Here is a 12887-nt window from a genome sequence, read left to right on the forward strand (position 1 = left end):
GTGAACGTGATTATGCTGTCACATTCTGCAGCACTGACTCATCAAGGAAACCCATAGTTTCATCCTGTGAGCCGGGTAATGGCTGTAGCCAAGTTACTTTTGTTATTCATGTCCAGTGGATGATATTTCTCTCTGAAAATGTAGTGTAAGCAGATGCTTGAACAAGATCTGAGGTTTGAATGCATTTGAGTACGATACATAAATGCGACTTAGGGAGACAATTAGGAGCAGAAGCTTTCCCTAAGTTTGGAAGTTTAACATAAATCAGAAAATTATTGGTGAAGAAGCATTAAACGTGACTTTACACAATGCTGCACTTTAAACAGGTGTGACAGTAAATAATAACGAGCAAACCGACTGTGTTATCAAGAACTGATATTCTGATGCATATCACCCACATCTGCCACACAATGAATAAAAAAGAGAAGATCTGCAGGTTGCTACCATCACATGGCTAGATCACAAGATGCTATATGGCTTTTCAAATGTTTGTTAATATGTATTTGTTTAAAAGATATTACTCTATGGATCAAATGTGTTAAAACGTAGTACTTTCAGATAAATTACTTATAAAATTACTGAAACTCTAATATCTCTTATACCGTATTTGAAGCATCAGGGCTGTCATGCATCAAGGACGTCATGTACAAGCCAGATGTCACTGTCAAAAACAGTTTGAACAGCAGCGTCTTCATCTGGAAGAGAAGTGAGCAATCCTAAATGAAAAGTCTTTATCTTGCCAAATCGCAGACACTCATCACATGTTCACATTGCACACTGCAAAAAATCATCTAGGGGCCAAAGTTAAGGGGTGTGAGGGGCGATGAGCCCTGCAGGCTGACCATCTGTACACTAAAAATAACTAAACCTGGTGACACTGAGGAAGAAATCAGCTTGAAAAAGTCCTTCATCAATCTGTGATGTCTGCTGCAGCAGAGAAGTTACTTTGTAACAGTACCTCTTGTGATTTCCTCACACTCTCTCCCACCGTTGCAGTCTGACAAACCTCTGAGTGTCGTTACAAAGAGGCAGAACAAACAGGTGAACGGCAGAGAAAGAACACTGGCTCACTGTGTCATTCCCACTTACAAATTATTACAGAAAAGCCACTGGGGACTGTAATGTATTTCACATACATGTTGATGGGAGAGTCACACTTGTGCAGTGTGTTTAACGTTTTGTCAATTGAGAAATATTTTTCTCTTTGATTGTTCATCGCTGCTGTAAAATTGAGATTCAGGGTGAAACAGTCGCTGTTTGATTGTCTGTAGAGGAACAGCTGGCTCTAATTATTCATTTAATTGGCTTCAGTTAATTGGCTCGAATCAGGGAATTACTTTTTCATGGCTAAATATTGCATGTTTGATCACCTCGCACACCAGACAAATGAGAGAGACACCTGACTTAGCTATCCTTTGTTCTCTTTACTTTTCCTATTAAATGATTACCAATACATAACCCACCAACTACCTGACCGTTATCCATGTGACAATGTTTCTTTAATGACCTTTTCGCTGTACCTGGCGTGGAAATTCATTGCGAGCACAACACACGTTGGTCAGCGAGAGATTTTTTGCTTCCTCATCACGCGCATCTGATGTAAGGTGCTGAGTCTGAACTTAAGCACTGAAACAGTGTTTACATTTCCAGGGAGCTCACTCTAAAGAGAGCACTCAAAGAGACCTGCACTGTGCAGGCAGCCAAGGTAGGTCACTTGTCAAGAGAGGAGAAAGGACGAGGTGAACGGGGGTGTGAGTGCTGTGTCTGTCTTTTTATCTGCTGCACAGTGAGTGCAAATAACGGCACTTCAAAGCCTCTCTGTCACATCCTTATAATTTAAACTAAGACTATGTGAGGCTACATCAGGCAGAGAGAGCATATATGTCAGTCAGAATGGGCCAGTTTAACAAGTTCGGAACAAAGGCTTTAAGGATTACGGATAATGATAGCAAAGATGCTAAGCATTCATTTGAGAATTCATTTTCTACGAAGTGTTTGTCATTGTAATTGTTGGGTGTCACATAAGTGATGGGGGTCATAGAAAACAAATTGTTGCCATGAGGCCAGGCCGTCCTCACCCGAAAATCTGATGTATAGGTCATCTGTGCAAGCAGCCAAGTATGACCGAATATTGGCACTAATTGTTAGGCAGCTGCCTCTAGTGGCTATCTTAATTATGACAGGAGCAAAGGAGGAACTAAGGTGACGTTTAAGAGGATACGAGCCAAGGAGTCAGGACAAGGAGGTGGATGTGGTTGGTAGTTGGGACAAACAAGCACAGGACTTTTCCCCGGGACACTGCAGTTTGTGTCCCATTCCAAATCTAAACTCAGCGGTGAGTTCTTTAAACTTTCATAATGTTACCAAGTAACCAAGTAGCTTTTGTGCCTCAGCCAAAAACGAATGTGGTTTTGTGCTTCTGGGTCTGTCATTAGTTATGTCTCTCTAAAGCAACATGGTCAGTCATTTATGTGGGAAGACATGTTGTATAAGGTGTCCAGCTGTAACTTTCAATCACCACAAAGCAATATATATATATATATATATATATATATATATATATATATATATATATATATATATATATATATATATATTCAAACAAAAAACAACTTTGTTTTTGCACTGTTGTTTCTTTTAAACCTCTTATGTGGAGCAAGTTGCAGTGATTATTTGACACTACACATATAACAATAATACGAATGTCAAGCCATCAAGCTTGATGTCAGCAAAGTTTTTCTTGGAGATATAATGGTCCAGATGGGTTAACATCTATCCCTACAACGAGGTTTACTTATCTACTGATCAAGGATTTTCTAAGAAACACTCAGTGGCAGGAGTGTGACAGTGTGTTTTGACAGGGTCTAAACCTAAAAGCACTTTTTCTTTCTTGGCTCAGCACACTCTATTAATACGGAGTCAGTGAATCACAATGCAGCTCCCTCTTTCCTGTACTTCCTACTGTCATGTCCCTCAAACGTAAGTGGGCAGACACACAATGGACTCTTCTGCGAGTGTGTGTGTGTGTGTGATAATATATGGTGAACTTATCCTGGGAGCCATTCCAGGAAGAAGAATAAAGCCACTCATTGGTCATTTTAGAGGAAAGAAAAATAACACAGCCCCGTACTCTGTATGAATGTAATGGTTTTTGCGGGGCTTTGTCCCAGAGCACTTAAGAACTGACAGATAATAGTTGTGGAAAGCAGCCCTGAGGGGACAGCAGCTAAAGAGGGACCATTCCTTTCAGTGAAAGTGGGAAGTATCCACTTCTTTTTGTGAAAAAGACAAAAAAACACTCTCCATCTTTTGCTCTACCTGCTGAACTTGGGAAGCTTTAAATGTGTGCTATTTGTGAACTTTAAGGGTTAGAGTAAGGGTATTTTAAAGTTTATTTTCTATGAACAGATACGGTTAAAATGCTATTCTGGACAGTGCTTTTCTATTTGTTTTCTATAAAATATTAAAGCTACATTGCTTTTTTTGAAGAAAAGATTTTTTTCTGTAAGATCTATACTTAACAGTTCTGACATTAAGTTATGGAGTCACCTGTTAGCATTGCTTACTGGGTCCTCTGTGTGCTGGGCCTTAAAACCTCCTCCTCCTCCCTTTGGTCCATAGCTCCTGTGCCACAGCAACACTCAACCAGTGCTCCAAGCTCCCAGTCTGGACCGCTAACTGCACTGCTGAGCTAACTACCTAATGGCAGCTACATTAAACAACAGTTAGCGAATAATCCCCCAGTTGCTGCAATACCCATTGATGACACAGAGCATTTTATCCTCTTTTAGTGCATTGTTTTCATGTTACGGGAGTATTTAAATCTCACCACTTTCATCAAACCTGTTTCCAGCAGCTGTCTTCAGAGAAAATGCTCTGATTTACCCGCTGTTCACCGCCTGCCCAGCACCAAACAAGGTAGCAACTAGCTAATTAAAGAGCATTATATAGCAATCAAGCCCAAACCAGAACTAAAAAAAAAAAACGTGTAAATATTGGCCTTACATTCATCTTCACATTGATGCTCTGTCTCTGCTGGATGCTTAAATAAAGAAGCGGTTTGCTCACACATTAGTTAGAACAACTTTATAAGATAATATAGGATGTGTTTACAGCTTCTTTTGCTTCTCCAAATGGCCAAAGGGGGATTTTAAAGCAGCATTCTCAAGCAATAACAAGAGGTTGACTGATCTGACACACGGAAATCCAGTAGCCCATCCAGTTGTGACTGCATGAGAGACACATCTGCCTCAATCACAGTGGCTTCTTCTTTACACTACACCGGGCTGAACTGGGCTGATGATAAATTCAGACAAACAATTCAAACTGTCAGACTCTTCACTCTGGTCCCTGTGGCCAAAGAAAGCCACAACAGAACACTGAGAATACTCTCAAGTAGAAAAAGGTAATACTGTGCAGTGGAAATGGACAAGAGCCTCTGTATGTTGCAGCTAGCATTAATCACATTTTATCTATGGTAAATTATAGCTTTTCAGTCTAGATGGTGGTCTAATGATGCTTCATTTTACCCTATTAAATCTTATCAAATCCTAGACATTTGCATTCACATGATTAAACTGGTCAATGCTTAAGACTGTTCTGTAACTTCACTATGAAAACACTGCGACTAATGCTAAATGTATTTTTCCAAGCTTGATGTGAAAGCCATCTTAATCCTGAGATCCCTCTTGCTTTGATGGCATTGAATATTCTAGCATTCTCCGTGGGTGTATCAAAGTTTATCAGCAGGATAATGATAAACAAGATGCTGTCTCTCCTCTGCTTCATCCAGAACTCCAGCTATGATTGGCTGCTCCTTTGTGGTCGATCGGGAATACTTTGGTGACATCGGTCTGCTGGACCCCGGTATGGAAGTCTACGGCGGCGAAAACATCGAGCTCGGCATGCGGGTAAGGACCAGATTACTTACCCATGCTGCTGTTGAAATCCACTCAAATTGGAATTTTGATTAATAACTTGAAATGTAGACATTCTTCTTTTTAAAACTGAATTAAAAGTCTCTGTGTTAAGCAGCAGTTGAAATTGCTCGGAGGAATGCTGCGAGAAAAGTTGGTTTCTAATGAGGCATTCCTTCAAAGCTGGAGGGTTTTTTGTGTGCAGGGCCACACAAAAAGTCATAATTACAAATCCATTATTGGAGGGGGGTGATATTTAGATGTGCAGTTCTGGCTCGAATGATTCGTGAAATCTATATTCAAACTTTGGAACAGCTTATGATGAAGTTTTCTTACGTTTCCCAGCTGGAGGGATACAGCTTAAGATACAAAACCCAGCGGCATCAACAGAAGCCATGATGAAAGTTTGCAAAGTTTCTTAGATGGGAGTGGAAAGAAAAAAAAAATCCCCTTAATGCAAATCTTCAGCCAAACCAAAGGCTCCAAAGCCTGTATACGGAAAATGTAAATCTCTTTTGCTGCTGCTTTGAGTTGAATTTAACGCTTCATGTGAGCGAAGGGGCTTGCTGAAGAATTGGATGGCGTTTAAATTCAGAAAATGTTTCTCTCCAGCCGAGTGGAACCACTCTGAATCTAAACGCACTCCTTCAGCTTATTGGAATGAGATATGCTTGAAAGATCCCACTCCTTCATTTAACGTCAACTCCACATCCATTTCCAAAATCTCGAGATGGCTTCAACGACACCTCTGAAGTGTCGGCCCACCTTTGAAAAAGCATCCGAACAGAGGCTGGAGAACGGATCTCGGCCCGCAGATTGCTGCAGTGCTTCACTGAAGCCACAGACGTTTACATTTGTTGCTGATCATTTTGGAGCCTATCATTACTCCACACGGAGCGGCTTTTCCCCTTGCATCAATAGCATGTTTTTCCGCCGTTGACGTTAATGGCGCAGTCATCTAGCTTCTTGTGTCTTCATCTCATAGTTGTTTTTCCATTATCATCGAGTGATATCTCAGCAACGAGCATTATGTGCCAACTGCCAGCGGCCTCCCCCAAGGTTACGCAGTGTTTTCTCATTCAGTTGAGCTGCTTATGTGTACCTAACAAACCATGCAACGGAGTTAGATGAGGTTCGTGGGGGGGGGGTTCAATTCAGCTACAGCAGCCAAATAAAGTTAGGGCAACTCTGCTGAACTGTGTGATATAGTGTAACTTCTCTTGGCTCTCATACACACACACTCCTCATTGACTCCTTGTCTTTTCTCACTATGAATATTTACTGTAGCTCTTTGATTTATGAAGTGAAGAGAATATACCCCACTGTCGAACACAATGCCATCACAAATGCAATTACCTCTCCCCCTGTTTGGCCTGTCTGTGTGGAAATGAAACACATGCCACAGGAAAAGGGCCCATTCAGCACATGTACAAGCTTGAATAGGTCTGCAGTCAACAACCAGCTTCAACCATTCATATCGTACAGCCGCTAATGGAATGGAGATGGGCTTCTGGCGAGTGGACGGCAATTACTCCTCTAAGGCAACAGCGGCTCAGGCAGCTCATTGTAGTGCCGGTTGAGGAGTTGCCATTTGGGATAGGCTTGATTGACAAGAACATGTTTAACAATTAGCCAGGGCAGCTCACAATTGCCGAGCCTGCCCAGGACCATCAGACTACAGGGGGCTGATGAAAGGCAGGGTTCATGCTGAAAGGTTATGGCGTATTTATAATTTACTGTGAGTTGCAGCTTCTGTAGCTTGCTCGGGGTAAAAAGGCAGCCAGGATCCGAAGAACTGGCCTCTTTGTAAGCAGAAAGGAGACCAGGACGTGCAGTGCTGATTATACGGCACGTAGCACTGCATGCGGTGTTGTTTCCTGGAGGAAAAGAATAGAATAAAACCAAGGGAAGGGAAAATAAATCATAGATCTAACTGAAAGTTTTCTGTTTGTCCGGGTGTGCAATAATTTACAGGGTAGGATCCGTAAATGAAAAGAAATGAACAGAGAGAGGGTAAAACTGCAGAGACAAAGAAAATGGATACTGAAAAGATGCTCACTGCCTGCTGTACTACATACATCATCTACCGCACTAATAAACTATGGATTTGTATCAGGCGTTTTCATCAGATCTATTTTTCTAATCTAGACCCATCTTCACATTACTTGTTTGCCATTTGTTACTGTTATGTTTGATTGTTCTTTCTGCATTTGGTTTGATAGTTTTATGTAAATAGTCTGGGATATTTTTGATAATGAAAACAAAATAAAAAACCTAATGCATTAATTCTACATGATCACTACAAAAACAACTTGAAACAACTAGATGTATTCTTACTATTTCTGCTCAATGTTGCTTAACCTCAAAACAAATGTTTTCCTTTTGCCATATCCACTAGTATCATGGGAATGTGATATCTTCACCTTTTAAATAATTGTGAATGGCATGTCTGAACTAGAACATCCTGTTTGCCGAAAGGCTTCGTTTGCAAACAGAGAAAAATAGTCGGGGACCTCAATGATGAATTCTGCCAGAAGTGTCAATATGAGTTTATCTTGTAATGTGTCTCCCACCCCTCCTGCATTGCTGACTCTTTGCTGATATAGCATCTCAGGAGACCAGGGCATTGCCTTTCATTTCCAAAGTTCCTGTGGGCGAAAGAATGATGCTGTGGTAACTCTGTCAGCAAATATAATACTACATCACATCTATCCAGGGTCATCCCTGCAGCTGCTGCTCCTTCTGGTTCCACTTAAAGCTGATGTCAAATGAAACCTTCATACGTATTTTGTTTACTCTGAAGATTTTTGGGGAAGTTAACAGCTGATATAGATTAAGGTACAGGTATGACGATTCACTGAGAGTTACATTTGTTTGAGTTTATTAATGAATAATTTACTGTCTTTTTACAAAGCATACAATTTTGTATAGAAATAGCCTGGGGGCTTTGTTTATCCTGTATATAATGTTCTTTTAATTTCCATGATAAGGTTATCAATTTCCCTAGCGTCTGAAACATCATTTAGATCATTGTGAAAACAGGCATACGTATCACCTCTGAGTCAAATATTGATTCTCAAAACTGAATTAATACAAACATTACTCACAGGAAAACACTGTTACAATCTGTTCTAGCTGCACGTCTAACTGAGCTTACAAAAGAAATGTACACTTCAAAGTATATGTTTCGGAGGCTGCATAAGGCTGTTAACTTATGAAAGAAGTGTTTTACCATACTCAATATAATATTTGTGTTTTTTTCTGTATCTATGGAATTTATTCAATAGGTAAAAAAAAGAAAAATCAACTCATTTGTAATTTAAATCATGACAGCAGCAGGAATATGAAATTCAACTGGACAAGATTACATAAGTATTTAAATAAGTATTAAAAAAATTATCAACACCAAAAGCTTGTGTACATGGGAGCTGTCTCGGCCAAGTTTTTCGGTCGTCTGTTACAAATGCCTCTATTTTAATCAATCCAGCTCCCTACACAGGTTATGTAACAGCATTTTTTAACACTTCGAGTCATTTTTCTTTCATTTTACATGTGTAATTAAAGTGATAGTGTAATGGGCAACATACCTGCCTGACCCTAGTTTTTATTGTGCCATGATAGCCAAATGTAGTCATACCCTTTTCCTTCCCCAACATGATCTTAACCTCTTTTACTGACAAAAAAAGGCAAATCTGAGCCCAGGCCACTTTACCCCCTTGAACTCTCTTTGCCATCAGGAAGCCAACCAAGCTGCTTTAAGAAATCTGTCTCGTTTTTATAACAGTTAAATCAATCAGTCACTTCAAGACCCAAGAAACGCAAGTGTGATCTCATGGGGTGGCCGCCTTGTCTAAGTGACATTTATTAAACTCGCCAGGAACTCCTTTTCAGAGGTAATGAACCGAAAAATTATTTTATTTTTTTCTTCTTTGAAGTCTCGTCTCCATAGCCACCTGGGCTGGGCCTCGAGGCATCTGGCCATAATCTCTCTGTAGTGAAGAGAATGGAGCTAATTAAAGTCTAGCAGTACCAGCAGCTAGACAGGAGTGGGACATAATTACACTTCACTTGGTCCCATCTGCATCCCAAGCAGAATTATTACAGTGCGATGACAGTTTACAGCACAACAGAGTATGTATTATTTTGGGTTTAAATTAGATTTTTCATCAGTTTTCATGTGTTAAATATTTAACGGGAATGCTACCACTAGACATAACTCACATATAGGGATTGGTTTTAAAAAGGGAGAAGGATAGGTGCACACTGGTGTACTGAAGACATCATACAGCCAACAGGTCAGCAGTTGGGGATGCAGCAGTGGCAGCTCATGGAGCTAGTTATGGTATTCCAGAACCTGTCTTAGACTTAGATTTTTACATTTTCTTTTGTCCAGTGATAGCTGTCTGTGCATCCGTCAATACAGTGTAAACAGATCTCACTAATAGCTAATTTAGCGTACTTTTAATGATGCCAGTGTGCCAAAATCTAAACATCCATCCATCATCTGAAACAGCTTATCCTTCTCAGGTTCACGGGGGGCTGGAGCCGATCGCAGTTGTAGCTCAAGTTGTAGCCCACAACTAAAAATCCAGAGTCCATGTCAATATCATACTTCATGCTAACATCCCCCAGATTAATTTCTTATATGTATCTGTTGTGGTAATTACTGCTTGTAATCAGCTTCTATCCAGCTTCATTCAGTTCAATTGAAAATGTAAAAAAATAAAATAAATGTGTCATTTGGTAACAAAAAACATTCATTCATGGTTAAATATTTGAGATTCTTGTGTCACTGAAAAACCTTTTGCCTAAAATTTGGATTATCTGTTGTCTAGGATGCATCAATTACCAGTCAACCAGACAATAAACCCAAGATTCTGTCTTACAGCAGTGGTGTTCTGGCCATCTGGCATACCATGACAAATCCCATTGGGCCGAATCAGTGGATTGGAGGGCTGTCAAAACACCCATAAAGTTTTCGCCGGCCGTCTGGTCCTGTCTGCCTCTTGACCAGCCTTCACTGTGTGCCTGTCATTTGGGGCGCACATGAGAGCCTGCTACACTTGTTCTGGGACTGTGCTCTCTGGACAATCACAACCAAGCTAGCAATACCACCCCACCCCCACCCCCCATGGACCATTCCCAATGGATAAGTCCAGAGCTGAATATCTGTCTTACAGTTCTCTGCATCCTATACCACCCACTGCTCTCCTATCACAGACCGTCTATTTATTCCAGATGGCTTTACAGAAAATAGATACATAAATAAATTTAAAAAAAACCTCAGTGAACTCAGGATGAGCATTATTTCCGCTGGTACAATAACAGGTGCTGCTTCAAAGCAGTCAGTAGATGCAGTCAGATGTTGCTTTTAGTTCATTCTGAGAACATCTGTCCCTCTGATACAGATATGAAACCTGGACTCCCTTACACTGATAATTAACCTCACAAGCCATCTGGATTTGTAGATACAAATGGATTTAAATCGAGTCTGCACACTCTAAGCGTGCTACTATGTTAAAAGTGTGGTGACAATGCAATGTATTGTACCAACTCTTTTATGTATACACGTATGTCTAACTACACAGTTTATTTCCACATTTCGCTGTTACTGCCTAACTCATGATGCTGTGATACAGGCGTCGACATTGTACAGTTTAACATGATGTTCAGACACAAGACTGTAAAATTGATGGTTCGAGTGAAGGAGAGCACACTTTTGAAAGTTCAGTCTGTCATTTTTGGATTGTTGTGCTTTGTTTTAGCATATTAGTCACGCCTCCAGGCAATGAGGAAGTGGACAGTGACTGTGGTTAACTTAAGATGGATTTATAGCTCTTTTGTTTTACCAATCGCAGCTTTGTGTGTGGGCTCCAAAGCAATGCCCTATGCCAGCTCTCAACATGTCAAATGCAGCAGCCTGATCAGTAACCCTACACCTTTCTAGCCACTCTTTATGAAGCGCCCCTCCACTGTTGCAGAATGAAAAGTTGACTGGGGGCTGATCGGGTGGTTGGATGGGGGAATACACTGTACTCGCCACCACCACCGGGGTTCGCTTCCTGAATATGACCAAGAGTCAGGAGTCATTTCTTTTGAAATTGTTATGTATGTAACTTAACATAATGGAAATGATGTAACTTACGTTATGTACATAATGTGATATGCTCACATCACTTATGTAATTCATGTTATGTATGTGGTAATCTCAACCCTAAGTATGACCTTTTCCCGAAAGCTAACCAAGTATTTCTAGTGCCTAAAGCTAACCTAGTAGTTTTAACTAGGAAAACACAACATTTTCACAATGTTATTATCAATCAGATAGTCATAATATTGTGAACTATTTGTCAGCGAGCTTTACTTTAGGTTCTAACTGGACATATGTATTATTGCTAAACTGACTGCAGTGCCCTTCACGTGCAAAACCAACACTCAACAAGCGACTCACTCAGCAATTCAGTGAGAACGTGTTGCATATGCTGACACAAAATGTAACAACACATTGGGGCTACAGGGTTGTGGAGATAGCATGTGGGTGCTGCAGGGACTCTATATCAATGCAAATGTTGTTCTGACCACAAAAATAATGACTACTGTGAGGACTTGGAATGAGACACAGTACCGAGGGCAACATAATCCAAGTACAACACCTGATCATCATTCTTGCTTTTACTTAAGTATGACTTTTGGATACCTTTTACAACAATGGCAGTGACATGATGGTAATACCATGCCTGACACTGATCCTTCCCCAGGACCAACACAGTAAATGTTAAAGTTATATACAGGCTACAATGAGATATCAGGGGATGCTATGATAAGCATGGAGCAAGTTGATAAGCATGGGTCCTGCGTGTGCTCTCCATGCCCATTCATAGCATATCGCACAGTTCTCTTGTGCTAGTAATGGAAGTGTCTGTGTGTGTGTGTATGTGTGCATGTGGGCATGTGCTGCGGTGGGTTGTCTCATTTATTCATACATTCAGGAACATTCAGATCATACAGATCATACCATGAACATTTCTGACATGCACCCAGTCAGAACAGCTCACCAAACCACTGTAGCGCTTGCCTTGGACTCCTGCAGGCTGCAGGCCTCCACAGCGGTCACCTTGAGAAGGGCAGGAACGTCGTCACGAGGCGGCAGTAAGCCCCAGCCATCTGTGGACCACAGCCATTCTGGCAGCTTCAAAATCACCAGCGTGCCCATGTCCGTCAAGCAGCAAATGACAGTGGGCGCTGACCATATGTGAGTCCCTCGCAGCAAACTGAGTCATCTCAGAGATGAGAACACATCTGAGGCGTCTGAGGAATTCTGAAATTACACTTCATTAAATGGAAGAGACAAATGTGGGGAGTTATTGGATAAATGCCATCATGAGGAATTATGTAGGAGCCTGTGAACAAGGCACCGTATACCAAACATCTGGTAGCTACATACAGTGTAGCACAGTGTCCTCTATTGACTTCTGCAGATATATGTTTCCTGTGGGAACTCTATTTGTAACATGGCTGTGGTATACTTGAGCCTGGTCTAATTTAGGTGTCATTGTAAGACATATTTTCCTTAGTATCAGAATAAAGAAAACATTAAATGATTACTGCTTAAAGACTAGTTTAAGCTTGGTCTTGGGAGAGGACTTAATCCTGGCAGTCTTCATCTTGAATTTGTTTCCGTCTGTGCCTGGTCTTCAATTTGCCTTAGCTAGCCCTAATTACAACCCAGCTCCATTCTGCTCATTCCATTCTGGGTACACGACAGATTCATTCACTGACAACACCTTGGAGCTACAACATAGGAGGAACCATCTGCTCTCCATCAATACAGCCCGCATAAAGGTAACAATAGCATTGGACATTGATTGGGCATTTGTCTTTTTCAATGCCTGCATAATTTAGTGGCTGAATCAATCGGTTAGGGCTTAATGGACTCAGGTTTACTTACCCCATGGTTCATTACTGTATGTT

The 12887-nt window shown here is 40.9% G+C and overlaps 1 protein-coding gene across 1 annotated transcript in view; it reads left to right on the plus strand.

Moving 5' to 3' along the window:
• The window catches only part of galnt9 (polypeptide N-acetylgalactosaminyltransferase 9), a 96013-nt gene that overhangs the window by 55760 nt on the left and 27366 nt on the right, over positions 1-12887 (plus strand). Inside the window, exon 6 of the mRNA XM_030417536.1 lies at positions 4793-4910. Within this exon, the coding sequence (XP_030273396.1) occupies positions 4793-4910 (118 nt within the window). The remainder of the gene's footprint in view (positions 1-4792; positions 4911-12887) is intronic.

Source organism: Sparus aurata, chromosome 5 (assembly GCF_900880675.1).
Source record: "Sparus aurata chromosome 5, fSpaAur1.1, whole genome shotgun sequence".
NCBI lineage: Eukaryota > Metazoa > Chordata > Actinopteri > Spariformes > Sparidae > Sparus > Sparus aurata.